The following is a 14422-nucleotide window of genomic DNA, read 5'->3' on the forward strand; positions in this document are numbered from 1 at the left end:
AATAGGAAGAGCAACTGGATTGCAGAGGTGGAGTTTTATATAGTATGTAAAAAAAAGAAATCTTCTTTCCGATGGGCCATGCTTCTGAAGAAAACTTTACTCTTGGGATTCTCATCTGATGTTAACACTGGACTAACTGTGCTTTTGTGTGTATCCTTTCTACAGAACTAATGAAGCAATTCTTCTGGCCCTCTATGAAGCTGTTCACTTAAACCGAAATTTCATCACAGTTCTGGCACAAGTGAGTTTCAGTGTGATGTTTGCCCACTTCTTTGTAGTGGATGTCTTTGAAATTAGAGAGTCAGAAATAGAGTTGGTGAAAATATGTAGCTGGTTTGGTTTTTTCTTTTTTTTTTTTTTTTTTCTTCCCTTGCATACTCGTCATAAGTGTAGATGGGCATGAAAGATCAGAAGCAGACCAGGGCCTGGGTTTATTATACTTTCAGGAAATGCTTCCTGCCTTGCCAGAAAATGAGTGCAGTTTTGAAGGCTGGTGTTGGAATGAGCCATTTTTCCCACTGAATGGGAAGGGCTGTGTGGAGTGCCTTCTGTGCCCTATTGCTGCTGCCTTTAGGGGGAGGATGGAATGCGTGGACTGGTAGGGATAAGATTGCTGCAGCTATCAGAGCAATTCATGCTCTTGTTAAGTTAGGGTTAAGAGAAAGAGGCTGATCCAGCTGTAAAGTTGGATGAATTGTCCTGTCTGGGTGTGCATAGACTACATATTGTTGTCTGTTTGGGTATCCTTTGCTTAGGGACTAACTGACATGTGATGACTGTTGTTTTAAATACTATTTTGTGTTCAAATTTCCTTGGAGAGTCCAACCCTTTTTGCTTGGGACACAGTCGCTGGAGCAAGCATAGCACTCCTCCTTGTGCTCTTTATGGTGAAGAAACAGCTCTGGCAGCCTTCTGAGGAGTGGGCTGCTCCATCCCTCTGATCACAAACCTCTGGATGCTTTTCTATACACTGTGTGAGTTTGCAAAGGCAACTATTGCTGTGAGACAGATAACAAGTCTGTCTGATCTGGTCATCCAGCCGTGGCTGGCTGGAAGGATAGCCTGATGTGTTTAGGAAAACCTTCAGGTTTAGGCTTTTAATTTTGGTTTGTAAGTACTGCTGGTAACCTGTGAGAAAAATGACATCAAAAAAACAGTTAACACCTTTCCCCAGTTGTTTCAGGTCCTCAGAGTGCAGCCATACATCACAGGCTAGACGCTTGGCATGGCAGAGGAGACCTTTGCAGACTCCTGACAGTAGTCATGCTGGAAGAGATCTGATAGGCAGATCTACTGCCTCTGAAGAAAGCTTCTCTTCCATGGGTGGTTAATTTGCTGAGGTTTCCTGTCTCTCTTTTCCCAGGTTATTCATTCCTACCACTTGTGAGAGATTTCTGCTCTTTCAGTTCTGTGTGATACCAACTCAGGCCTTTCTATGGTCAGGATATATCCCTGAGGGAAGAGAGGCCTTTTGCAGGGAAAAGAGTAGGGCAGGAAAAGAGCAGCTAGAGTAAAAGCTCTTAAATATAAAAGGATAAACTAGTTATTTGTGAAAGCGATAGCTGAAGTGGCCACTGGTCAGTGGGTTTAATTGAAGTGGAGACCTGATCTTCTTGGGTGGATTGTCTGTAATCCTTCATTTAAGAGAGGGCAAGGTAGGTCATGCTGTCCTTTGAAAAAAAACTCATAAAAGCTTGTGATGGGTTGACTTTGCCTGAATGCCAGGTGCCCACCAAGCCTCTCTATCACCCCACTCCTCAGCAGGATGTAGAGGGGAGAAAATAAGATGGAACAAAAAAACCCCCAAATGTGTGTGTTGAGACAAAAGGCAGTTTAATAGAAACAAAGCAAAACAACAAAATATTTATTCTCTGCTTCCCATCAGCAGGCAATGTTTGGCCACTTCCTGGGAAGCAGGGCTTCAGTATGCTTAGTGGTTACCCCAGAGGATAAATGTAAATAATGAATGCCCCCCCTGCCCCCTCTGTTCCCCTTACTTTTATTTCTGAGCAGACATCATATGGTATGGAATATCCCTTTGGTCAGTTTGGGTCAGCTGTCTTGGCTGTGTCCCCTCCCAAGACCTTCCCCACTCCCAGCCTACTGCAGGGGGAAATGTTGGAGAGACAGCACTGCTCAGCAGTAACGGAAACACTGGTGTGTTACCAACACCTTTCTAGCTACTAATACAAACACAGCGCTCTGAGGGCTGCTGTGGGGAAAATTAACTCCATCCCAGTCAGACCCCATACAAAGCTGATGGATGCTTTGGATGCCTAAGTTGGTGTCCATGGCTAGGGACTGCATGAATGACTACCTGTTGCTGTGGGGACACATAGGAAGAGCAGGGATACAGTTGTCTTGTTGCCTGAAGTGCTAAGGTTTTGATATATTTACCAGCTTGTTGGTCCTCAGTTTTTGTTGCTAGGTGGCACTATTATCTCTCAACTGACAGTTGGTGTTTGGGGAAAAGAAAGGTAAACACCATAGCAAGATCTATGAAAGCAAACCTGTTTTACATAAGATTTTCAATGGAAAAATGTATTTTAAAGTTTAAATCAGTATCTGTAATGATTTAAAATTGTCTTTGAATTGTAGTATGTGTGTCCGTGCTTCACATAAAATACATGTGTTTATAGCTGCTCGTTAGATGAGATGTTTAACGTGAAAATCCTATGGAACTAATGTCAAATCGGTGTTTCTGTATCACTTTCTTTTATTTTGAAATAGTGTTGATTTATTAAGGTAGATGATACATCTATGTAAAACTTGGCCTATGAAATGGACACTTTGCTTGGCAGCCAGACTTAAAATAGCGTGGCAGATTGCCTACAGTCTCACCAGCGTGGATAGCTCTGGAGGCTTACAGAGAGCGAAGTCAAAGCGGTAATTAGGCAGGCAGCTATTGGCAAAGTTGAAATAGGGAGAGTAACCGACTGATGGAAGCTGAGAGGATCGATAATGATAGTGTTATTTATGTTATGCACTCTTTTCCTGCAATGCCTGGGCTTTATAGTAAGACAGGGGAGTAATAAATTGCCATCATCTTTGAATATGAGTAGGTGGAGGGCAGGAGTGAGGAGAATTTGCTTTTAAAAAGAGGAACAAAAGGATCTTGGAGGAAGACTTCAAGTGCACACTCTTGGTTTGTTTTGGGTGGCATTGGAAGCTATAAACATTGTAGGCTTCTGCATACCTTTCCCATTCTACACTGAGGAAGGGCATGTTATCTGTCTGCTGGGGACAGCCACCACTGCCTGATGTATTTTTATGTTTTGTGGAGTAAAGAAATTGATGTACAGATTAATTGTTAGATGACCAAGGTCAGGAAGCATAGCCTTGCTTTTTGGAGGAGAGATTGAAGTTTCCTGAGACTGCATTACTCGTGTGCATCATGTGAGAGTGTGGAACAGTACAAGTAGTGATCTGTATGACTAGAGCCTAGGGAAGCTATTGACCTGTGTATGTCTGGGCATTTGTGTTTCCTGTTAGAGCCATCCTGAAATGGGACTGATGACAACACCAACAAGCCCAATTCCAACAACACCTGTTACTCCACTTGGAACCACCCCACCCTCTTCAGATGGTAAGAAATGTAATGATCTCCCAGGGAAAAAACAATTAAAAACTGTAAAACACAAAGCATTTTGTTAAGATAGCAACTAAATGAGATCTGTCTGGAGCAGATGTAACCTGATGGTCTCTTCCTGGAGTGACTTGCCTGACTAAACATGAGCAAGATTCCTTGATTTGAATTTATTTCTGTTTTGCCTTGTATATTGCTCAATGAAATTATGCTGATATTCCTTCTGAAAGCAGTACTGTCCCAGTACCTCCATGAAGATATACCCAGTCCATTAGTTATTCTCTGTAGTCTTTTACTTAGGAATATTTCTAGTGTCAGGTTCTTTGCCTGGGATTAGTTGTCATTGGGACAGATGTACAGAGAATTGCGGTGGATTTCTGCTTGTCATTAATGAATGCACTTGTCTCTAGCTTTGAATTAATGGGGATTTGAATCCAGCCTGGGTGTGGAGGTATTCCTCCCTCTTGCTGTCTTTTCTTTGATAGGCTTTGTAAAATGACTGCTTGCCCTGAAATCTTTCTTCTAAATGAGATGTTACATGTCCACATAAATACGTTTTGAAATAATCTAAAATAAAACCCTTTTTGTTTAAGGTATGGATAGATACAGCCTAGTTTAAAAGAAGAAATCAAATGGTTGTTGTCATGTATTTTAATGGCATCCTCTCGATCTGAAGAAAGTGTTTAATGAAGGAACAGAATCAGTTTGATTAGAGCACAGTTTGGAAATATTTCTGGGGAAAAGCAGCCTGGGTTACTCAGTTCTGTCAGCTATTCAGGTCATTTGATATCCTAGTTAAGGATGATCCTCCTTGTGGATGAATTCTGTCTGGTTACCATGGATATCAAAAGCTTCAGTTAAAAAGCCCCCTATGTCTCAAGTCTGCCTGTGCATATAACATGAAATGTAGAGGGACAGGCATTTTGTGGGCTTCTGTTCAATGTGTTCATTGCAAATGTATCCGCCTGCACACCAGATTACAACTGACAGGATTTATGCTTACCTACATCTACACCTTGCTTGTACTCTCTTTTTTTAATTTATCAAGAAACAAAAGAAAAACAAAAAGTCCATCCTGCTTTCAGCAGAGACAGGGAACTTGTGAAGCTTGAGTCTTCTTGCTGCTTGTAGGGTTACAAAGTTTAAGGAGAGGAGCTGATCTTAATGTACAGCAATTACATTGGGAAGCATTCTTTATTTCTGTTTGCTGTCACCTTGCTGATCCCTACTTTCAGTGACAATTTTTTTTCTTTGAGGACCTTGGCTTGGTTTAGTTTGGTGGTGCTGTAGTATTGCTGGTATTTTAAAGGTATGTCAGAATTTTCCTTGATTTCTAAGATCTTGCAACTTGGTTGTAAAATTTGTCTGTGGCTGAGAGTTAGCAAGGAGTTTTTTGCCTTTGGAATGGAAAGATTGCTTTCTTCTTTTTCCTGCATTTAAAAAAAAAAGAAGAAGTGTAGTTGAGCTATTTTCAAGTTACAGCAACATGTAGAAATCCATGTATAGGTTTCAGGTGCTCTTTTTATGCTGACTGGGATTAAAAATGGGTTCATATTCTCTGTCTGTTAGACTATGGTGTGAATTAAGACCTATTAAAGTTTCAAAATGTGCGTTAAAAAAAATTAAGGTCTGTGGCATGAACCCCGATAAGCAGTGATGTGTTCTTCAAAGTGATTTCTTTTTTTTTTTTTTTTAAATTAGACTTTTGCTAGAAACTGTTGATCCATAATATGTAAATCAAGTGTGCCTGTCACCATAGTTATCTAAATGTCAGTTTGCTTACTGTTGTTAAATATTCATTCACTGCGTTCATTGTAACAGCTCCAGAAGGACCCACTGGGGATATAAATACATTTTTCAGACTTTTAGCTAAATCTTTGAGCTATTCATAATATTGGGGGTGAAAAAGCTTCCACTCATTGCGTAGACTTTACCAACAGACTGGGTACGTTAGCAGCATGTCAGGAGCCCCAGAGCTCCAAGACTGAATGGACTAAAACAGCTCATGCTTGGGGATGTGCAGCCTTTAGAAGCTAAAAGCCCCATTATAATTTCTATGATGTGATTCTGAACAGTGAGGTTACATTGATCTGTTTGGCCCGTTGTTTCCAAAGGCTACAATTTTGTATTCAAGATGATTGTATAATCCTGAGCTCCATGAGAACCTCTGCTGTGCTCTGGGCCTCTCAGTGCTCAGTTTAAAGAATCTTGCATTTTGCTGTTGGTTTGCCTCCTTCCCCCTTCTGTGCCTGTGCTTGCTCCAGTTCTAGAGGTAAAGAAGCCTTACTTGCCTCGTTACAGGGTTGAGATATAAAGCCTGAGTCATAGGAGGCATTGTTTGTTAAAGCAGACTTTCCTCTGAACCGAAATACAGTTGCATACATGATCAGATCACTTCCCCTCAGAGTCCCAAACATATCCATCCAAAAATCAGATGTGAGTAATTTGTTACTTCTTTCAAGGTCCAATCTAATCATAAATAACTTTTTCTTTCCTCAAGAGTAAGAAAAGCCTTGAGCATTCCTGAGGATAAATGGAGAAGAGATAATTTAGTTCTTAAGATGTGTTTCCTAGTGGTCTGCAGATCTATCTCCAGTGCAAAGGGAGCCCTATCTTACACCATCTTTATGGCTTGAGAAGAGTTAGAGCCTTCTGGCAATCGTAATTCAAGCCACCTATGACCTCCTGCATGTGAAAAACCTGTGAGTTTGAGCTCCTAGGCAGCCAGAACAGTATTGTTACTGTCATGTCAGGACAGACACGTGGATCTGGAAAAGATCCCCTTGACTCCTTGAATCTAGTGGCTTGTGGTTACAGGCACATATCATAGCATTCCTTACATTTATCAAACTCTATCTTAATTTGTTAAGTTTGTTTCTCAATAATTCCTGTTGGGAGGCAGTTCTTGTCCATTTATACACATTTATCATGATGTTAACCTTACTTTGTAGCACAGCTCTTTTTCATATGTTGGGTTGCTTGCCTGTGTATTTTGCTGTCTCATAACAGCAGCACTCTGTTCCTCTGATCAACCTACTAGCATTTCTCTAAACCTGTTCAAGTATGAACTCATCCTCTTTGAATATGGGATCTGCATAATTATGCACAATGTTCAAGACAAGGTCTCACCAGAACCTTGTGCAGGGCATTACTGTGTTCCTCTCTCTGCTGGAAGTGCATTTCTGGATATGTTGTAGGACCACACTCTTCAGTGCTTTGTGTTGGTAGCTTGTCATCTCGTGATCTGACAATGTACCATGGTATCACAGCATTTTGTTTGCAGCTGATGAGCTCTCAACTTGCCATGGAAATAAATCTCTGAATTCCTGAATTTATGGCTTGCATTGTTGAATTTCATCTTGGATGTATTATCTGGTCCTTGTTTTTATCCCGTTCTTTTTGCGCAGTCTGATATTCCTCTGTGTTTACATTTACCAACCCTACCATTAGCAGATGCATTAGCAAGCAACTGTTTCTTCTGCCCAGGTCACTCAGAAAAAAGAAAACTATTCCCTAAATGGATACCTAAGGAATTCAAGTAGTAACTTCTTCCCAGACGAATAATTTCTCCAATTGTTTCTGCTTTGCCAGGTCTCTGATATATTTTAAATTTCTGTATTGGTTCCCACCTATCTGCTTTACCCTTAATTTTTCATACAGAACTGTATTAAATGCTTTACTGAAGTCCTCCTAGACTAGCTCCATCAATTTTGTTTTGGTTTTTTCCTGAGCTAATGTATCTTAAACGATATCACACTGATCTGGCAGGATCTGCAGGTAAATGCATGCTGCATTTTCACCACTTATCTTTCTCTCCCCTTCAGTATTTCTCATAAAGCTTTTCTGAATGAAAAGCTGAGAATAGCTCAGTCATCAGGAAAAATGTGGCTCAGTCACATGGTAGAGGTTTGACAGATCATAAACTCAGTTCTTCATATGGTACTTGGGGAGTGAGCAGGAGGCACGTTGTGCAATTAGCTGAGTAATTAAGACAGCTTCTTGTAAAATCTAAGGCAGACCATGTCCAGTGTTAAGGTGTCAAAAGTCCAGCTGGTGGTAACAAGGAGTGTTTCCCAGAGAAATGGCAACAAACAGCTCTTGTGCTGCAGGTATGGAAAGTACATTTCTGCTCCCTGCTGTGTTGTGGTTTCTCTGTCACAAGCTATGATTGCTGTTGCTTCTTGATTTTTATAAAGCTGCTCTTCCTACCTCTCTTTTCTACCATTTTGGTCATGCAATAATTGTTACATTATTATCTTGTGAGATGCTTCTGCAAGAGAGGCTGTTGCTGGGAGGGAAGAATTAAATTGATGTAGACTTTTTGGAACTGAAATTCCAAAATTGCTGAAACTGAGAAGGGTCTTTGCTGGGCATGTTTCTTTCCAAACTGAGAATGATGTGAATATTAGCTGTGTTGGTTGTAAGAATTAATTGGATATCAGTGAGAATATCTTGAGCTCCCTAAGTTGGTAATATTGATGAGTGCTAAACCAGCAGACTGATCTCCCTCAGGGTGCGAGGGGAGGTCAGGGCAAAGAAGGGTGTCACTTTCCTGGGTACCACAACCTATACTTAGAGCAAGAGAAATGGTCTCTGGGAGAGTGGTACCAGTCTTCAAAAGAAGTTTGCTGGGTGGTCATGAAGGAGGAGGTGGTCAGGTGATCCTGCAAATAACCTGATCCTACCCAAGATCTGTGAATCTGTGACTTGGTTCTCTTGTGTTTGTGGAGGGTAAATGTGTCTTATCTGCTTTGTTCCAGTTATAAGCTCTGCAGAGCTGCCTTTGGATGCTGATGTGCAAACTAGCAACCTGCTGATAACCTTCTTGAAGTACAGCTCGATTGTGATGCAGGACACAAAAGGTAAATAAATTCTCTTGATGCAGCTGTGAATGCAGGAAGCATTGCTTCTTGAAGTCAGGAGGGCATAAGAACTTGTCTAGTGACTCCAGAAATAGAAGTTAACTGGCGTCTCTTTAGAGGGACTGAAAATTCCACCTTTTGAGAAAAGGAAATGATTTCTTATTACAAGATAAAAGTTATGAGACCTAATGCTGACAGGAGAGAAATAAAATATGGAAAGAATGTAATAATAATAATAGTACCTAATAACCAAGCATGTGTCTGCACAGGAGGTGTAAGCATACCTGATTCCCAGCTGTCTGTCAGAGAGACGAAGTCACATACCAGCAAACTGTATTTTTAAGAACTTTTAGAAGGTGACACAGGAGACAAAGCTCAGCATTAGGAGCAAATATTTCCTTTGTCCTTTGGTACTTGCTGGTTAAACAGGTGGCTCTTTAATTATAAAGAGGACAGCAGTGACTTATGATGTACTGGCAGTAATTTGCTTGACAAAATATATTTCCATATTTTGCTTTTGTTTCTCCTGATAGTTTTGTAGGGGTTAATTTCAGCTTGCTGGAGTTGAAGTATTGCTTTGTCTCTGGCTCAGGGTACCCAAGGGTGCTGTTTTGGCCAGTGGTTGTACAGGAAGGAACACAGTGTAAATTTAACAAGTCATCTTTGTACCCTGTTTCAGCCCATTACCAACTTTTGCTGCTAAGTTAGATGTAACAACAGAACAGAAATAGGGAGATAGCTGCAGAGCTATGATACATCAATTATTGAACTTCAATGCTTGATGCTATAAGGGAACAGGCAGGAGAGTTTCCTTCTACCTACTAGCTTGTAGTGAAATTGTACCTGGCTGTCTTGTTCTTGTTCAGTATGCAAGCTAGTGTAGGAAAAAGTGGATAATTGAAATTAGGACCAAAAGGGACTTCCTGTAAATATCTAGCACACCCCTCAAAACCGAAACAGATTCAGGTTTATCTGTATCTTTTCTCAGAGATGTTGCTAACAGGTTGGATAAAGACACTCTAATAATGGAGCATCGTTTTTAGACTATCCATTTTAGTGTTTAACTACCCTTGTTGTGAGAAAGCTTCATGTACGTCCTAAACTCTTTGCTGTGATTTAAATTAATTACTAGTTATCTTCTCCAAGATAGGTACTGAGAATGGATTATTTATTTCTTCTTTGTGACAGCCCTTATATATTTGAAGTCTGCTTTCATGTTTCCTCTTGCTTTTGTCTTTAAGCAAAAACATCTCAATCTTTGCTCAGTCATTTCTTATAGATTGCACACATGAGGAGGGCTTACCAGCTCTCTCATCATTCTCATTTGTTTTTCTCAGGGTCTCTCTTGCTGATCCAAGTCTCTGATGGAACAATTTTATGTTTTTCCATTTAACTTCTGCGCTTCCTAGTCACTGTAATATGGAAAGTCTGCACAGGGCCTCAGGAGCTGCCAAACTGGATTAGTTTCAGATGGAGTGAAATCTGATGGAGAGGATTCCTTACTAAACAAGCCAGCAAGAGATGAGTTTATTCCAGTATGAGGCAGGAGTTGATGTTTGTTTCTTTACTTTGGTTCTGGTTTGTATAACATTTGAAATTTGTGTGCCTTACAGACTTAATCTCCTTGCCAGCAATGGTAGTATGTGGCAATGAGCTCCACTGGCTGATCATTTTAAAAAAGTGTGTCTTCCAAAGTGGTGCTTATTAATTCCAGCGGGTATTTTCCTGTCCTTATATTTTGATGATAGATAGGGCCCTGCCTAGCTTTTTTTCTTCTTGTGTAAAACCAAGCATGTGACACCAGTGTAGCAACAAGAGAAAAATTAATAACTCTAATTTAGTCCACATGTCTTGAGACAGGTGGGAACATTTAGAGGGGAGGCTGGTTTGTTCCACATCCAGGACTAGACAGTTGTTTTGGTCCTGTCCCAGAGAGCATAATTTAATAGATTGTGTTTGCTAGATCCTCCTTTTGTTTTCTCTTGTGTCAGTCAGAGGCAGCTGCCTTGGGAGAAACAAAAACTCTGCATTATTTTTGCCCATCTATAAAACCAGGATACATAGTGCTATACCTCCTCATAGGAAGTGGTCAGTTTTGTTCCTTTAATGAAGGATGCTGTGAAAGTAGGAAGTGTCTGTGCGAGTAACTGCCTGCATAGCTGCCCCATAACTGCTGAAAATGGCACGATGTTCACAACACATTGGCTGGAGGCAGAATACTTGGTGTGAAACAGGAGCCTTTACAGCATGATCCCCAGAGAGAGAAGTGGTAGCAGCACCTACAGAAATATACAGGGAGGTCTTATGAACAGAAAATAACAAGGCTCCAGTGTACTGGAGTTCACTGAGGCCATTCCTCCTGCTTTGCTGGAGTAGAAAACTTTTCACTTAAACATTTTAGCTGAGATAAGGAGACATAGGAGGAACTTGTAAATCTCCTGTTCCAAAATGCCTCTTCATCTGACTCAGTGCAGCAAGATGAAATCAGTACACTTCAGGGCACATCTTGTTAGTAAATATCTGTCCCTCAGCAGAACAGAACAGAAAAGAAAAGAAAAGAAAAGAAAAGAGGCATCAAACTAGACAGAACAGCCAGCTAAGCCCATTCTGTGTTTATAGATTACCATATTCACACTAACTAGCAAAGCGTTTGTAAAACTGACCTGTGAAGATGCATGGAGTTTGGCTGATGCTGTCTTCTAATTTATATGAAAGTGGTCTGACTGTTTCAGATTTCCCTCTCCTCCAAGTTTGACTCTAAAGCAGATGTCTGGGATGGCATGTTTAGTAGTCTTATGCTTTAGAGAAGCTGTTGGAGGTCTCAGGAGTGTGCAGTTTTAAGTTACTTCAGAATTCAGTTATAGATATGTTGTTGTGGTTGTTTTTTGTTTGTTTTTGTGGTTTTGGGGGTGTGTAGTGGTTTGTTTTTCAGAACAAAGATTTTTTTGAATGAGCTTGATTGGAGAATGCCTTGAACAACCTGATTTAGCTGGCCCTGCTTTGAGCAAGGATTGGACCAGAGTTTTCTTCCATCCTAAGTTATGACTTATGGATGTATGTACCTTGACTGTATGTACCTTGTTTTTTTGGTATTTCAAGATTAAAATTGAGAGAGAAGAGTTTTAAGTAATTCAAATAAAAATTGTGTTTTTCTGCCTTAGTCCTTCTCTGTGAGTCTTTTAACCCTCCGATCGTTATTCAGAGCAAAAGCTGCTTGAAGTTGTGAGTAACAAGTTGTGGAACATGATCAGAGTGGAACTCCTTTGGCTTAAAATGCTAAGTCTTTGCAAACTTCCTTCTTTCACAATTTTGCACAGAGCAAACTAGGTCATGTCTCTAAGTACTGGGGTTAAAACTCAGGACCTTGAGCATAATGTCAGGAGTCATTCTGCTACACTGTGCTGTGCATCTACTAAAGCTTTGCTGCTTGTTTCATAGCCTACAGCAAAGGTTATCTTTTTCTTTCCATCTTGTCTAAGAGAGGGGAAAGCACATCTCTGCTGCGACAGAAAGACAGGGACTAATCTTGGTATTAAGAGTATCTGTGGAAGTAAAACTGAATTAGACAGAAGCCCTGCTGATAGTTACAGTGCTGTTGGAGGTTCAAATCTGAAACTTTGCTGTTGGCACAAACTAGTGAAAAATTGGTGGATTTAGTGGTCAGGTGGGAGGGGGAGTGCTTAATGAGAGCAGTTAGACTACTAGCTATCATGGAGGAAGTAGGAGTATGAAGAATCTCCAAGGCTAGGCTTTTCTCCTGTGGCAACAGCTATCTCTCTTTTCAGCATTGCTAGGCTTGAGTGGCTCATGCAGGACGTGTTTTTTCTTCTTTGCAGATGAGCATCGGCTACACAGTGGCAAGCTGTGCCTGATTATCCTGACATGCATAGCAGAGGTAGGTTTCTTGTGTGACACTGTTCAGCAGATGGTGTGTTACAGGGCTCTGCCTGCATGCACATCCCTTGCCTCCTGTTGACCAGGAGCTGAGATCTGCAGCAGTAATGAGTAGTGAGGACCTCAGACACTTAACATTTTGCTGATAAAGCTGATGCACTACTGCTAAAATTGACTTAAAACTTGAAAATTGGATCATCTTATTTGGGTTAGTCAGCTCCCAGGGATGGAGAAAGGAGTGAACCTAAGCCTTTTCTCTCTTACCTTTTGAATGACCTTGTGATGTGGCTTTTAGATGAGTAATGTGCTAATGGCTTTCAGCTCTGTGCTGTTAATGGTAAACACGGGCAATGCCATATCCCTTCTGACTAAGAAGGATATGAGTCTGAAAGGAAGCTGCATGGTTGTAGGTACCTACAAGCAAGGCAAGTAGCAAATCTGGTAGTAGGGTGAGAAAGCAGTATCACAGCAGTCCTGGCTGAACGTGCTCCTGTCCCATGGGAAGTATGTACTAATGGCTTGACTGACATCCTGAATGGTGATTGAGTTGGCACAGCATTTGCATTTTGCTTGCTTGCAAGTAAAGACCTTTCTTTCTTAACAAAGAATAAAAAGCAGCGATGTTGATAGCCAGTGTAAGAATTCTGAAGTAATGTTTCTGCAGGGTGCAGTCTGAAAGCTAATCATCTGCATTTCATATATTTATAATTAAATGTTTTTGGCACTTGCATTCTTCAGGTGGATGCATAGACAATACAAGCTAAGAAAATCTGTTTCTACATAGGAAGGGTATATTTTGGTTCTGGCATTAAAATAAGGTATATTTATTACCCAACATGGCTGTACATTATTTAGAGGAATCACTTTGATTTAGAGCTGTTCTTGGAATGAGTTTTACCTGAGGGGTGGGATGGCTGATAAACCTACCTGCTAGTACTGCAGTAACTTCTGGCATGATGGGTCCATCAGAATGCTGGTATAAACCTTTGTCCACACAGTCACAGGAATTTGCCTGCTGGAGAACCACCTTATGTTTTATATAGCACTTGTTAAAATCTTGACACTGGGGTGCATACAGTCCTGAGTTTGGAGGAGCAAAGGAGAAGAACAGAAAATAAATTGCTAACAAAACAAGCAGTAGTGCAGGCTTTAACTAAAGTGGAATTGGGATCAGGAGGGGTTCACTTTTGTGTGACTGGACACGTGGGTGGGGACAAGAGGAGGTGACAAGTGGCTTTTTAACCTTATAGTTATGTGTTGGGGGTTTTACAGTGAAACACATGTGATTTGAGAGGCAAGTGGAAGATGTTGGGCCCTTGGCTGACTGTTCATATCCCTCCTTTTCTTGCTCTTTTCAATAGGATCAGTATGCTAATGCTTTTCTCCATGATGACAACATGAATTTTCGAGTAAACCTACACAGGATGGTGAGTCTTTTTATACAGATGGTCTGTTTTCTCTTTGGGATGAGAACACAGAGGATTTGGGTCCCTGTGGGTTGAAAACTGTGTCGTAGACATCTAACCTAGACTGCTAAGGCATGTGGAAATACTGTGAGAAATGCAGTAGTTGGGGAATGATTTTGAAATCACTCTCAGAATATCTCACTCTATTTCAAAGAACAAAGAGCTGGTTGCCCTGTCAGTGAATTCAGAGGCCTGTGTAGCTAGGGAGGAGCTGTGTATTGTGAGGTCTCTGAGGAAATCGGTGGCAGAGAGAATGTTCTGCCTTAATCTTCAGCAAGCATTAGCCCTCATGTTATATATTAATAGCCAGCTGGAGTTACTGAGTGCTCTAATTTGGCTTATGCTTCATCCTGGGTGGGATGACTCACCTTCAAGGAGGAAAGTATTTTTTCCAGAGCTTTTTTCTATAGGTATCTCTGGAGGAAGTGTCCTTGCCTGGCTCATGAAGCTCTGTATTTACAAGTGACTTGGATAGTTATCCTAGCTTGATGCATTCTGTCTTTGTACTTGGTACTAGCAAGTTCCACCTCATCTGACAGTGAAACAGCACTTGAAAGTGTCACTAATCCAGGACAGAAAAAACATCTTTATAGTGAGCATACTGCCAGGGTGCT

At 40.9% G+C, this 14422-nt stretch overlaps 1 protein-coding gene across 1 annotated transcript in view; it reads left to right on the forward strand.

The window, feature by feature from the left end:
- ARMH3 (armadillo like helical domain containing 3) overlaps positions 1 to 14422 on the forward strand; it is a gene marked incomplete at its 5' end in the record, with an annotated part of 115525 nt that overhangs the window by 11593 nt on the left and 89510 nt on the right. Inside the window, 5 exons of the mRNA XM_029085207.1 lie at positions 166 to 241; positions 3493 to 3586; positions 8347 to 8448; positions 12285 to 12343; positions 13704 to 13769. Of these exons, the coding sequence (XP_028941040.1) occupies positions 166 to 241; positions 3493 to 3586; positions 8347 to 8448; positions 12285 to 12343; positions 13704 to 13769 (397 nt within the window). The remainder of the gene's footprint in view (positions 1 to 165; positions 242 to 3492; positions 3587 to 8346; positions 8449 to 12284; positions 12344 to 13703; positions 13770 to 14422) is intronic.

The sequence above is a fragment of the Antrostomus carolinensis genome, unplaced genomic scaffold (assembly GCF_000700745.2).
Source record: "Antrostomus carolinensis isolate BGI_N321 unplaced genomic scaffold, ASM70074v2 scaffold23185, whole genome shotgun sequence".
NCBI lineage: Eukaryota > Metazoa > Chordata > Aves > Caprimulgiformes > Caprimulgidae > Antrostomus > Antrostomus carolinensis.